Here is a 14566-nt window from a genome sequence, read left to right on the forward strand (position 1 = left end):
TTATAACTGATGAAGGTCATTGGACCGAAACGTTTTATATATGTATAACTTTGGATGCCTGCAATAAACGCATAAAAAAACATCCATCTTGAGTGCCAGAAATATCTTGTTCTCTGGATTATGGCGGTGAGATGCCTTTTCTGAGCACCTAGTGTTCACCGAGTGACGGATCATTATATAAAAATTAGTCCATAGTTAGGGTGCATTCACACTGAGTAAACGCTAGCTTATTCTGAACGTAAAACACGTTCAGAATAAGCGGCGTCTAAAGCAGCTCCATTCATTTCTATGGGAGCGGGGATACGAGCGCTCCCCATAGAAATGAATGGGCTGCTTCTTTCACTATGAGCAGTCCCATTGAAGTGAATGGGGAGTGCCGGCGTGTACGCTCCGGCATGAGCAGAGCTTGCCGTATACGCCGGCACTCCCCATTCACTTCAATGGGACTGCACGGAGTGAAAGAAGCAGCCCATTCATTTCTATGGGGAGCGCTCGTATCCCCGCTCCCATAGAAATGAATGGAGCTGCTTTAGACGCCGCTTATTCTGAACGTGTTTTACGTTCAGAATAAGCTAGCGTTTACTCAGTGTGAATTCACCCTAAGTTTGTGAAAATAGGAGTTAGAAGACATCCATAGTGTAGTAAAGTATGCAAAAACATGAAAATAGAACATTACTAGTGTAGTAAAATATTTTTTTTAAAAAAAATAAATAATATAGGACATCCATAGCGCAGTAAAATATGTGAAAACAAAATTAAAGGGCAGACAGTATAGTAAGATATGTGAAAAAGATAATATAGGACATCTATAGTGTAGTCAAGAATGCAAAAACAAGAATATAGGATTCCCAAAATATAGCAAAGTATGTGAAAACAAGAGTATAGGACATCTATAGTGTAGTGAAGTATGCAAAAGATCAAATATAGGACATTCATACTGTAGTAAAGTATGCAAAAAAAGAGGATATATAATAGATCCATAGAAGAGTAAGGTATTCGAAAACAGGAGTATAAGACATTGAGAATGTAGTCAAATATGTGAAAAAATAATATTGGTTATCCGTAGTGTAGTAAAGTATGCGAAAACAAGATTAATGGATGCCTAAAATTCAATGGTGGTTTATTTATATCTACCATATGTAATTTTGCAGAATACTATCTATCAAACATTGCATACATTGATATCAGGAGTTGCTACTTTCTTCATCTACAGTATTCTCAAATAGTAATAGGTTAAAAAGGCAGCAAAGGCACTGGATGGCTCAAGGATTTCACAATAGAAGATCTGATGTCACAAATGTCAAAACACATTATCTAAAGAAAGGGTTAAATCAACCCTAAAACCTGTCCTAGCAAATAATTTGGATATTCAATTGTTAATACAGCAAAAGTCTAATGAGGTCATTACTGAAAAGTGTGAGGTTTCCCAAACTTTACTTCCATAATGTAGGTCTTTCGTTGCTTTAACAAATGACTATATCACCCCTCTCACTCATTTGGAGCCATAAGAGTCTTTGTGTCTCGCACTTATTGTACCCATTATTTAACTGATCTTGCAAGACAGAGCTCTTTATAGCCATGGCTATAATTGTAGGTCTTCTAAAGTTCAGGAGGATGGCCTGCTTTAACTTTGGTAGAATATACATCATTTTAAAAGCTATGTATACAACTGACTCCTTAAGGCAGAAATAATCAGTCATTGCCATCAATACCATGAGATTGTGACCTGCAATTCACTTAATTGTGGCCACAGTGCTTTGACTGTAGAGCAAAGCTTAGATTCCCATTGACATCCATAGCAGCTCACTTATTATGTGGTTTTCAGGGTTTAATCCTGGAAATGGGAAAGAGAAGCAGGAGAGGAACACATGGTCTCAGTGAAAACCAATAAAATAGGATCTTTAACCTAGTCCTAACTGTAATACCCCTTGGATCTGATACCATCTCTAAAATTCAAGATTTACAGATGAGATGGCTACTAGAGGGTCAATGAATTACCAACAAACACCAATTCTAATATGATTGCATAATTCCATGTTCCAGAGTGTATTAAGCGTATAGAATTAACTAATCTTTCATTATCCTTCTTGATTCTTGGGGATTAAGAGTTAAAATTGGACCACATCTTGAAGTGTTTCTGTGTTCTGCTGCTATTCTTGTCCTTTGAAATATCTGAAAGTATCTCAGATGCCTGTTTCTAGAATGCCGTAATGAACTACAAACTTATCTAAATCGATCTCACTGATGAGGGTTTAAAAAAAAATGGGGGGAAAAAAGAATGTTATTCTACCAAAATAGAATTTTCCATTCTTTTCATCCGGTCTTTAGGTCATGTTTACATCTCTTTTTCTAGCCAGGACAAAGATTATTACCAAACAGACAGAATAGGTTATAAAAATAAAATAAACCATAGTAAGGGCTAGTTCCTGGGGTTCTGCGTGAACACATTCCGTTGCAGCTGCTGTGACAGGATACTGGTGCAGTGCACTGGCATCCCATTGCGACTTTCCGCTCCGGATTAGACCCAAATGAATGGGCCTAGTCCGGAAAGTGGTGTCGCAAGGCGGGTGCTGCAGTTCTATCAGCCGCGGAATCCACCTGAAGAAAAGGCAGCTCGCTTCTTTTTTCCACGAGCGGGAACAAACCGCTTGCGGAAAAAGGAAATGACCGATTCCCACTGATCTCAATGGGAGGCGGCAGGATTTTGACGTGGAATCCACGTCAAAATCCTGACCATTTTGCCACGTGTGAACTAGCCCTAACTTTGCAGTTCTCCCACTTTAGATTCACATCTGCACTTGGGTTTCCATTCTTCGGGTCCACTTGGGAAACCCAATCTGCTTAAAAAATGGTTACCTGTGGAAATCTGTGGACTATGAAGGGGTCAGGCCTGGTTTCTGACCACAAAAGGTGTAGAGAAAAGACCTGTTTTAGGCGGAAGCAGAATGGGGAATAGAATCCCTGAGCACAAATGTGAATCTAGGCTTAGTTAGTGTTCGACCGAATGGGCAATTCCTGCCGTTTCCTTTGTTTTGAAATGAGACCAGGAAGTAGGGACCAATGGGGACCCAGTAAGTACTGGAGCAGCTGCTATCACTTGCTATTGCTTATCTTATTTTTTTACCCCATGCTGCCTCATTGGTATACATGTTTATCCCTCCTTTACAGTATATATAAATATTATATAGCATATGTATATTAGCATGGGAGTATGTGTATAAGTATTGGTGTGCATACAGTATATTGCATAACTGCTCTTAAATTGTCATCATTGTTCATATTAACCATGACTCCTACTTGGAAAGCCATGTCCAGTATTTATCTAGGAACAATAAAAAGTGGAATCTGAAAAGTGCAATCTGAGTTCCATTACGGCACTAAAACATTTTGCTCTGTGACTGTATCTTTAATGTGGAATGACTACCCGGTTGTAAATCTGTCGACTGTACGTACTTTATGCATAAATAAATCTTTTGGCTATGTATTGGGACACTCTAAAAGGTTTTATGAAAAATAAAAAGAATATGTTTAGCAATGATCTTATCAAACGATGCCAAAACTCATTAACCTTGTCATCATATATTTAGGAAATATATTCATTTCCCAACTTTCTGAGATTCTTAAATGCAAACGTTGCTGCTTGTTTCTTTCCTATTGATTAAAAAAGTAGTCTAGGATGAGAAAAATGTGGGTTTTTCTTCCACAAACACTGCCACAGTTATCCACAGGTTGTGTGTGGTATTGCAGCTAAATAATGAATAATAACATGAGTCATGTAGTGAGAAGACGCATGATCAATTGCTGCTAGCAAACTAGGCATAACTTGAAGGTCCAAGGCCCCAGTGCAAACTCTGTAAAGGACCCACCACTGTCATGGCAGAGGGGTCTTTCAGTAAGTCTCAGGCATCAGCAATTACACACAGTTTGCAATGAATCCCACTTTAGATTCACATCTGCACTTGGGTTTCCATTCTTCGGGTCCACTTGGGAAACCCAATCTGCTTAAAAAATGATAATTGGGGTCAGTGATGCCAAACTGCTAAGACAGTGGTAAAATAATGATTTTTTGTTTTTTTCTCTGAAAACTTTCGGCTTCCATTATACCTATAGGGAAACTACTAGCGTTTCCGTAGGTATAATTGACATGCTGTGATTTCCAACATCACAACAGTTTTGGAAACTGCAGCATCACTTATGTGTGTATGTGTCTGCACAAGAGTAAGATGAGACCCCAAGGACTGTTATACCCCAAACCACCCGCCTCACCCCACCCCACCTCCCCATATAGAGGCCACCAACTAAGAGGAAGATGAGACTCCACGGACTGTTATACCCCAAACCAACCACCCCACCCTCGCATACCCACCACTCCCCCCCAACTTCAACTCCTCCCCCCCATGCTTTACTAGCTTTGGCAATGCCAAATATCTATTCGGACGTGCCAATAAAGCCTGTTTGATTTGATTTGTGTGGATGTAAATGCCGCAGTTTTTGCAGAGTCGTTTCCACTATGGCTAAACCGTCGTGTTTACGCCATCTGGGGTCCCGGCCTTAGGCCAATGCACTTGTCAATGTGGGATCCATATACTGCATAAAGAAGCTATTTTTCTGTATTACACTTAGGCTACATATGTGCACTATAAAGTAAGAAGGAGAGAAAGAAAATAGAGCATATGTACAAAGAATGTCAAAGAATTACACAGTTGAATTAAATAGTCTAAAAACAAGACAGAGATAAAGTTAGGTCTAGAAATATTTGGACAGTGACACAATCTTTATGATTTCAGCTCCTGATACCATCACTTTGGATTTGAAATAAAACAACTGAGATGCGAATGAAGTGTACACAAAGGGTTAAACAAAAATATCCTTATGGTAATTGGACAAATTGCCATTGCCATAAATAAAATGTTCATTTTTAATAGTTTGTAGAGAATCCATTGCAGGCAATGTCTGACTGAAGAATGGAACCCTTGGACACCACTCAATGTTGGGTTTCCTTCTTTAGGTCAGTGAACACAGAGTTTTTTGGCGCTGATTTTGACGCTGAATCCGCCTCAAAATCAACCTCCAAAATAAACCTCCCAATAGAACTCAATTGGGAGGCTTTTTTTTAAGGCGGATTCAGCGTCAAAATCAGCGCCAAAGAACTCGGTGTGCATTGACCCTTTGTGATGCTTTGCCAGGCCTGTACTGCTACTGTCTTCAGTTGTTTTTTTTTTTTTTGTGGATCTTACTGCCTTAGGGTGCATTCACACTACGTTTACGGCAGCTTATTCTGAACGTAAAACACGTTCAGAATAAGCGGCGTATAAAGCAGTTCCCATTCATTTCTATGGGAGCCGGCATACGAGCGCTCCCCATAGAAAAGAATGGGCTGCTTCTTTCACTGCGAGCAGTCCATTGAAGTGAATGGGAAGTGCCGGCGTGTACGGCTCGGCATGAGCAGAGCTTGCCGTATACGCCGGCACTTCCCATTCACTTCAATGGGACTGGAGATGTGTCAGGGCTCATTATTTGAGGGGCAAGTTGTATTTTTATTGGTGACTTTTTGATCACTTTGTATTGCTATTTTTTTGAGAAAGCAAAGTGACCAAAATATGATATTACGGTATATACATAAAAAAATGCATATTGTAATATATATATATTTTTACACCATTCATCGTATGGGATAAATAAGACTATGTTTGGATATTGGGAACTTATACGCATATGGGTATTCCTAATATGTTTTTTTTAATCCTTTTTTTTAAAAAAAAATGTAGATTGTGAGCCCCACATATAGCTCACAATGCACATTTTCCCCTATCAGTATGTCTTTGGAATATGGGATGGAAATCCATGCAAACACGGGGAGAACATACAAACTCCTTGCAGATGGTTTTATGCCCTTGGCGGGATTCGAACACCAGGACTCCAGTGCTGCGGTGCTAACCACTGAGCCACCATGTGGCCCCCCTTTTTTTAAAATTCTTTGTTAATGTTATATGTATTTTGAAAGCAAAGGTGGGCTTCTTTTTATTATTTCTTTATTCTTTATTTTTAAACATTTTTTTCCCTGTCCAATAGGGGATTTGAACTTGGAACCCCGTACAACCAGTGCAATGTACTGTAATAAATAGCATGGTACCACATTGGGAGCTGTGTGTTGACAGTTAGGAAGGGTTAAATAGCTTGTCAAGCTACTTTTGGTCCCTAGAAAAAGAAGCAGCTACATATTACAGAGCTGTAGTTCCTAAACCCTTCCTCCAATTAGGATGTGAATATCCTCAAATTAAAGCTAAGACCATATTGATTATTTATCTATATCTTGAACATGTTTTGATAAACAGCTAAAATTATAAAACCAAATGTCACTGTCCAAATATTTCAGGACCTAACTGCATGTATCACGGTGACTGATGCTGGGTGTGAACATGCTAGTTTACAAATCCTATTAACATGGTGCAGAAAAACCCTGCTGAGCAAAGTGTCTTGGTTTGTAGGTTTTAAATATGTAGCATGTACAGTATATTATTGTTACATGTTTGCCCATGGTTTTCAGCCTCTGCAATGCAAACACTGAACGTTGGGGCCAGCTGACAAGGAATTGCCCTTGAAAGCAGTACCAAAAACAACCTTGTTTTTGCCATGGGCAAGTCCTTGGTCCAGGCAACCTTATTTTGCTTCCTTTCTCTGGATTTTGTATACTGTACCAGTGGGGTTTTGAGCTGGTTCTATACCCAAGTCACATGCTTGATTCAGCCTCCTCTTCAGCTTTCATAGGTAGTTACCAGTGCTAGGAGGCTGGCTGTACTATATCAGTATTGTACACTGCAGACAATCTTATTGGTACATGTATATCGCTAAATAGATATCTCTGGTTGTTAGCATGACTATGCTATGGAGGTTTTCACTTTAAAATTAGAAGGTACGTGGCCTACTGTACAATGAAAAATGACCTTCATCCATCTGTATCTGTAGACATATCATCACTATGAGAAAGCTGATTTGAAAAGAAAACAAAGCTTTGAACTTACATGCATTAGGCTTTAGATGGCTGTTGGTAATTCCAAAGTATTGTGGGTTTTCAATGACAGGGATCTTTGTCATACCAATGATAACGGCATCAGGGCCCCCTTCTGAGGAAGATGGGGTATTGCTGCCATTGGAGATATGATGAAGAGGGCTTGCCGAATCATCATCATTGCTAATTACAGAGGATGGACCTGCAAAGGGAAAAATAAATCTTGTTAATTTACTGTAATTTAGTCAAATGTTCACACAATAATTATATCACACTGACTCTGATGTAGAAAACAACACATAAATAAGCATTAAATAATTCCTTAAAAGGGTTTGTCCAAACTCAGCAAATCAATTTCCAATATACTTTATGTATCAATTCTTTAAGGTTTTCTAGATCTCTGCTTACTGTTATTCACTCTGCTTACTCCCATGGATAAAAATCAGTCCATGGTCATGTGATATACAGTCCCGGATCATATGATATACAGTCCATGGTCATGTTTAGTGTAGTGTGTCTGCTATTCAGAGTTGAAGATATAAGAGTCTTTGTGATCATTGCTATTATGTCATGTGACCTGCATTAGGATTGTGTGAATCACATATCATCTGCTGTAAATATTGTAACTTAAAGGGGTTGTCCCATTACAGACACTGATACCCTATCTACAGGATAGTGGATAACTGTGACATCACTGGGCGTCCGACTGCTTGGTCAAACAGCCTCAGCAGTCACACAGAAGTGAATGGAGTGTTGGTTACACAAGCACGCTGGTATTTCATTTACACCTAGGTCCCTAATGATCGGACTGCGGACCAGTACTGGTCCATAGATAACTTAGTACCAGATCAGCTGAGTCACTGCGCACCTCTGTAGCCTACACCAGGTTACTAATGCAGTTCCCAGGACCTAATCTTGCACACAGAATGTGTGCACCTCCTATTCTTCTCCCAGAACCTTTGCTATACACAAATCCTGTGTGTAAAAACAGGTCCCAAGAACTGCATTAGTAACCTGTAGTGGGGAACTAAAATAGTGCCCTACCCAAAGTTAATAACATTATAACATTATGTGTGCGTGTGCGTGTGTGTGTGTGTGTGTGGGGGGGAGACTATAACCTGTTTTATACAGCAGACACCTGGTGCTAATGCCCGCATTGATCGTGGGTATTAACCCCTCTGGCGCCTCAGTCAAAGCACGTGGGACTGCCATTTTGCCAAGGATCGCCAGCATGGGGTTGACGTCCCATTACTGTGACAGCCGGAAGCCTTGTGAAGGCTCCCAGGGCTGTCTTTCATTAGTTTCTATTAAAAGTTAAAAAAAAAATACTAAAAAAAACATAAAAAAAAAATAAAAGTTCAAACCACTCCCCCTTTCCCTAAAACATATTTAAAACCACTTAAATAGCGTGAAACACATACACATTAGGTATTCCTGTATCCAAAAAAGCCCAGTCTACAAACTTATAAAAGTATTTTTCCGTATTGTAAACGCCGTAGTGGAAAAAATTTAAAGTACCAAACTAATGTTTTTTTCTCTGTTTTGCCTCTGATAAAAATTTGAATAAAAAGTGATCAAAGCAATAGTAATTCTCCAAAATAGTAGAACTGAAAAGTACACCCGACCCCACAAAAAAAAAGACACTCTATGCATTCCCGTACACGGTAGTATAAAAATGTTACCGGTGCCAGAATAAGGCGACTTTCAGAAAAAAATTTTTTTGAACACTTTTCGATTTTTGTTAAGAGTTAAAATGTAAATAAAACCATATAAATTTGGTATCTTCAGAATCATATCGAAATAGAATACAGGTGACATGTCATGACACTCTGTAAAAACGAAGCTTATGAGGAAGTCGCACAAATGCACTTTTTCTTCAAACCCACCCCATTATGAATTTTTTTCCTGCCTCCCAATATAGTGTACAGAATAATTAATAGTATTACCATGAGGAAAAATTTGTCCTTCAAACATTAAAGGGGTTGTCCCGTCACAAGGATCCTATCTATAATGCTTGTTAATGTGAATGTAAGACTTTTCCTAAATACAATGCTTCAGCAAAACTGCTTTGTTTGTCCACTATCTTACTTTATTCATTTTTTTTGTGGCCACAGCCCTGACCTAGCTGCTCATGAGTCAAGTGATGTGTCTGCCTGCTCTCAGGGGGAGGGAGGAGGGGCTAAGTGCAGGGAGCCAGCCTGGAGGGGGGTGGGTAGTTTACCCTTTGGGGGAAGGGTGCTGCCAATACAGGGTTAGACGCCGGCACAAGTGAAGTCAGCAACATCTCTATGCTTCTGCCCTGCATGAAGCCAGCAGCGGCAGAAGTGATGCTGCTATTCCGGGGCGGAGGAGCGGAATAACAGCATCGCTTGTGCCGCTGCTGGCTTCATGCAGGGCAGAAGCATGGCGATGTTGCTGGCTTCACCTGTGCCGGCGTCTAACACTCCCCAGCATCTGCTGTAATAGAGAGGCGGATGCCGGGGAGAGTTAAACGCCGGCACAGGTGAAGCCAGCAACATCGCTATGCTTCTGCCCTGCATGAAGCCAGCAGCGGCAGAAGCGATGCTGTTATTCCGCTCCGGGGTCACATATGCAAAGCCAAGCGGCGAGATGCCGCCAGCCCTGTGTGCACGCTCATACACCAGTCTAGCCTTCACAATGCGAATACAGACCCGGCACCCTGTCGGGTCTGTATTTGCACTGTGAAGGCTAGACTGGTCTATGAGCGGGCACGCAGGGCCGGCGGCATCTCGCCGCTTGGCTTTGCATATGTGACCCCGCCCACCAATGACGAAACAAAGCCGGAAGACTGAAGATTTCAAAGAAACGAAGACTGGTGAGTATGCGACGTGGGACAACCCCTTTAAGACCTCATATCGCTCTGAGAGCAGAAAAATTAAAAAAGTTACGGGGTTTAGAAGGGCGGGGATTCAAAAACAAAAAACAAAAATTGAAAAATTCTTCCGGAGGGAAGGGGTTAAGGTCCACATAGCTGACGCACAATGTGGGTCATATGGTATATTGTGAACTGGAATAGAGACGATAACAGAGAAATGCAGAGCTCGAAGGGTTTACTACTGTAGCTACAGTGTGTGCAGCACATACAATACACTCCGGAGAAAAGATAAAACGTGTTACGTTATCATGTAAAGCTTGAGCGTTGCTATAAGGGAATTTCTAATAAGATTTCTATGAACGTTGTATGTTTTGTGTTTCTTTATCTCCTTCTTTTTCCCCAAATACAGTGACAGGGTGGCAACCTGAATCCATTTTTACATATCAGAGGAATGACTATAACACAATTTTGTAGATGATTGATGGAGAAGATACAGTAAAATATGGATGAATTAAATCTGGCCATAGATCACAGTTGGTTGCTGTAGCAACATGCTGCATTTGGCTTGGTCTGTCATGTCTGAACTCTGTGCGAGCAATGGCTACATCAGCTTTCAGTAACCTTGTGATAAATGGACCCAATCATGACAAATGCTGTTAAATGCTTGCTTGTTTGACAAATTAGCTGTTTTACATGAAGTTGCCTAAACTCCATTCCCTTAATGCAGCTCTGACTAAATCACATTGCAGTGATGGCCACGGGGCTGACACACGCTGTAGAGCAGAACACCCAGAAATCACAAATGAGAAAACAATCTTCTGGAGTGTAATTTTAAAAAAGCAGATTTCTGCTGACAAGGAGTCACCGTGTGCCCCCTCATGAATCATGTAGACACTGTAAAGTGCCTAAACTCTGCTTATCCACATTAAATGGGGTCACCTAATTACTTGTCACAATGATCTAAGAAGCCACATTGTGACAGACAGTATTGACTCTGTCGTATCACGCAGCTCATTCCTGTTACTGGCAGTGTGTGTGGCATCTCTTCATTTTTTAATACCTCTCCACCTTCAGAAATGACATTTATTATACTGCATGATTAACTCTTTCCATTGGTTTAAGAGCATATGATTTAGTGGAATATCTAAATGTATAATTGCAGGGGTCGTTGCCGTTCCCGTCCCTTAGTCAGCTTTGCGCTTCATCTCCAGACTCCCCCCTGTCCTGGCTGGAATATAACCAATTTGTCACCGTCCTCCGCAAGTTCTCCCTGCAGCCTCATGCTCTACACCATCCCGTCTGCCCTGAAGAGCAATTTCCTTCAAACCGAGATGCCAACTCACGCCCCTTCACTCCTTTACGATACCCTCTTGACAGTCTCCACCCCAGGCCTCCCCACTTATACCAGATCCTGGGATGCCGACCTGGGCTCACCCTTATCTGCTGCTGATTGGGCCCACTGCTTTTTGTTGGTCCATAAGTTGTCGCCGCTTTGTAGTGCCCAGGAAAAAAACTTTAAGATCCTGACCTGCTGGTACCATTGCCCAATCCTCCTGCACCGGTTTTATCCTACAGTTCCTGATGTGTGTTGGCGCTGTGGTGCTATGATGGGTTCCTTTTTCCACATCTGGTGAGAATGCGGGGAGATTCAAGTATTTTGGTCTTCTTTGTTTTCTCTATATGCGAAGGTCAATGGTCGCTCCTTGACTCCCTCGTCGCTCCTTGACTCCCTCCCCCAGCTGGCATTCCTCTCCCTCATCCTGGGTAAGATCTCTAAGGTAAAGGGTTATCTCCTGCGCCACTTCCTCATGGCCGCCAGGTCGGTTATCCCCTGGCATTGCGTATGAATACTACCCCCCATCTGTTGGAGTGGCTGCAGGAGTTCCTCCTTATCAGAAGTATGGAGGTTCTGGTCGCGGAGGACTCTGCTAACCCGTCTAAGTTTGAAACCCTCTGGTGGCCGTGGGTTGTGTTTCAGGAATCTGCGGAATTCTCCTCCCTCTTTGCATAAATCCTACTGCCCATGGTTCTTTCTCCCCAGCCCATTGGGTCCCCGGTCCCCCTTCTAACTTAGAGCCTGTCCTGTGCCTCCGTTGTGCCCCCCGTGTCTCATCCCTGTTGTGTCCTTGACTCTTTTGTGTCTTCTGTTCTTAAGTTTTGGCTATCACTTGGTCATTTTGACCTTATTGGTTCCCCTTTTCCTTTTGTTTATGTTTTGCCAGTTCTCATAGTGATTTATGTGCAATCCTATGTACTGGCTCTGTTCGGGCCTTGTCTTTTCTTTATATACGCTATGGCTTGTCATTTCTCTATTTTGTTTTGAAATTTGAAAAAGTTCGATAAAATTTGATACACCTAAATGTATAATTGCAGCATTTAAGGCTGCTTTCACATGGTCAGTATTTTACATCAGTATTTGTAAGCCAAAACCAAGTGAAATCCATACTGTAAAAATTATAATGGAAAAATATGTACCCCCTACTCTGTTTTGGATCCACTCCTGGTTTTGGCTTACAAATACTGAATGCGTCAAAGTGGCTTTGGATGGATATTAAACGGTGACCTTGAAGAATAATTTTAATAAAAATACTTATAACTTAAATGGTGCAAATATCATTTTGTGCATCTATATGTATGCTCGTTTAAGGATGCATCCAATATACTAATTCAGATTAGGTAGATAGAACATTAATGTTGCTTAGTTGAGCAATAACATAAATTTGTGAGATCCTATATATATCACACTGGTTACATTTTTAATCTTAATATCGATTTAGTGTAATGTAGCTTTAAACCATAGGAAGACATACCATATATTGCACCAAATGCACATACGTTGTGGAATATTGTAGCCCTATAGATGTAGAGCAGAGAAAAAAACTGACTGAGGCAAGGGACAATTTCCATCAAAAAGTCTCAAAAAGTCACGTTGACCAGGCATGAACTGTACTGAGCAGATACAACAACTGATACCTCATTAACATATACAGTATGTGGAGTAAAATCAATGGTAAAGCAGATGGTAGATTTATTACTTGCTGAATGCTGGAGCATTGAGATTAGAAGGGTTAACAGGGCTGATATTTGATATTACCACTGTGGATGCAATGCATTTTATTAAAGTTTAATGATAACAAGAAACACAAAAAACTGTAATTGTCACAGTCTGCTCAATGCAAAACATGTCCATGTAAAATTCTATGGATTTACATATAGTAGTTATTTATTATTTCAAACATACTGTACTATATGTAGTAAAAAAAAAAATTAAGCCAGCAAAGTGTCTTTATGACCCACCATGCTGGATTCCTGGAAAATCTTAAAAAATGGGGCATAGCTATAGAGCAGTGATTTTAAAAGGGGTGCTGTGGCACCCAGGTGTACCTTGGAAACCCAGCAAAGAGAATATGACTGTACTTTTTTTGTCGTTGTCAGTGTTTCACAGCAAGCAAACTGATCCATTAATTCCTATGGCTCCATACACACGTCCATGTATTATCATGGGTCAGTGTACGGGTGTGAGCCTAGGGCAGTGATGGCGAACCTTTTAGAGACCGAGTGCCCAAACTGCAACCCAAAACCCACAAAATTTTCGCGGAGTGCCAACACGACAATATAGACTTAATACTATGCGGATCCACAATTGCGGACAGTTACTGACCAAAAATTACAGTCATGTGGGGCTTTACAGAGCTTTCAATAATACAAACAACGTTGTACTGAAATGTAAAGGTCTCGGCATTTGGTACTTTGAACAATTAATTTTCACTATTTACATCGCACAGGATCTGTTTTATAGTTACCGTGTAATATTCTTACATCCTGTACTAATATCACGTCTGCTATAAAACAGATACTGTGTGATATAAATAGTGAGGGGACCCCAGACAGTATTATATGCTCTGCAGTGGGCCCACCACACAATATTATATTCTCCACAGTACCACAGTAGCCCCCCAGTGTTATATGCTCCGCAGTAGGTGTCCCCCCCCCACAGGATTATATGCTCCACAGTGGCATCCACACACAGTATTGTGTGCTTATAAATAGGCCCCCCCCCCAGTATTATATGCTCTTTAGTACACCCCCCAGTATTATAAGCCACCCCAGTATTATAAGCCCCCCCAGTATTATACACTCCCCCCAGTATTATAAGCCCCCTCAGTATTATACACTCCCCCCAGTATTATACACTCCCCCCAGTATTATACACTCCCCCCAGTATTATACACCCCACCCAGTATTATAAACCCCCCCAGTATTATACACTCCCCCCAGTATTATAAGCCCCCTCAGTATTATACACTCCCCCCAGTATTATACACCCCACCCAGTATTATAAGCCCCCCCAGTATTATACACTCCCCCCCAGTATCATACACCCCACCAAGTATTATAAGCGCTCCCCCCAACATCATATACACAGTGAGCCACTCTCATACTCACCCCTGAAGAGCCGCTGGCATCCACCTTCTTGTCACTGGCGGCGCTGATGACGTCATCGCGCCCGCGTCGGGGCAGAGGTCAAACTCTGCAGCCAGTGTAGGCCGCGGTCGCGCGATCCGCGGCCTACCCTGACAGCTTTCAGCTGTATGTGCATTTGCACATACAACTGAAGGCAGTGATCGCTCATCAACGGGGAATCCTGTACCGGATTCCCTGTTGGTGAGCGATCCGGGCGACCGCACGCGTGCCAGCATGGAGGGCTCTGCGTGCCCTCT

At 41.4% G+C, this 14566-nt stretch overlaps 1 protein-coding gene across 3 annotated transcripts in view; it reads right to left on the bottom strand.

The window, feature by feature from the left end:
• The window catches only part of NTRK2 (neurotrophic receptor tyrosine kinase 2), a 202494-nt gene that overhangs the window by 62211 nt on the left and 125717 nt on the right, over positions 1-14566 (bottom strand). For all 3 annotated transcript variants that reach the window (XM_075278019.1, XM_075278024.1, XM_075278014.1), the window contains one exon: positions 7023-7211. In XM_075278019.1, the coding sequence (XP_075134120.1) occupies positions 7023-7211 (189 nt within the window). The remainder of the gene's footprint in view (positions 1-7022; positions 7212-14566) is intronic.

This window comes from Leptodactylus fuscus, chromosome 1 (assembly GCF_031893055.1).
Source record: "Leptodactylus fuscus isolate aLepFus1 chromosome 1, aLepFus1.hap2, whole genome shotgun sequence".
In the NCBI taxonomy this organism is placed as follows: Eukaryota; Metazoa; Chordata; class Amphibia; order Anura; family Leptodactylidae; genus Leptodactylus; species Leptodactylus fuscus.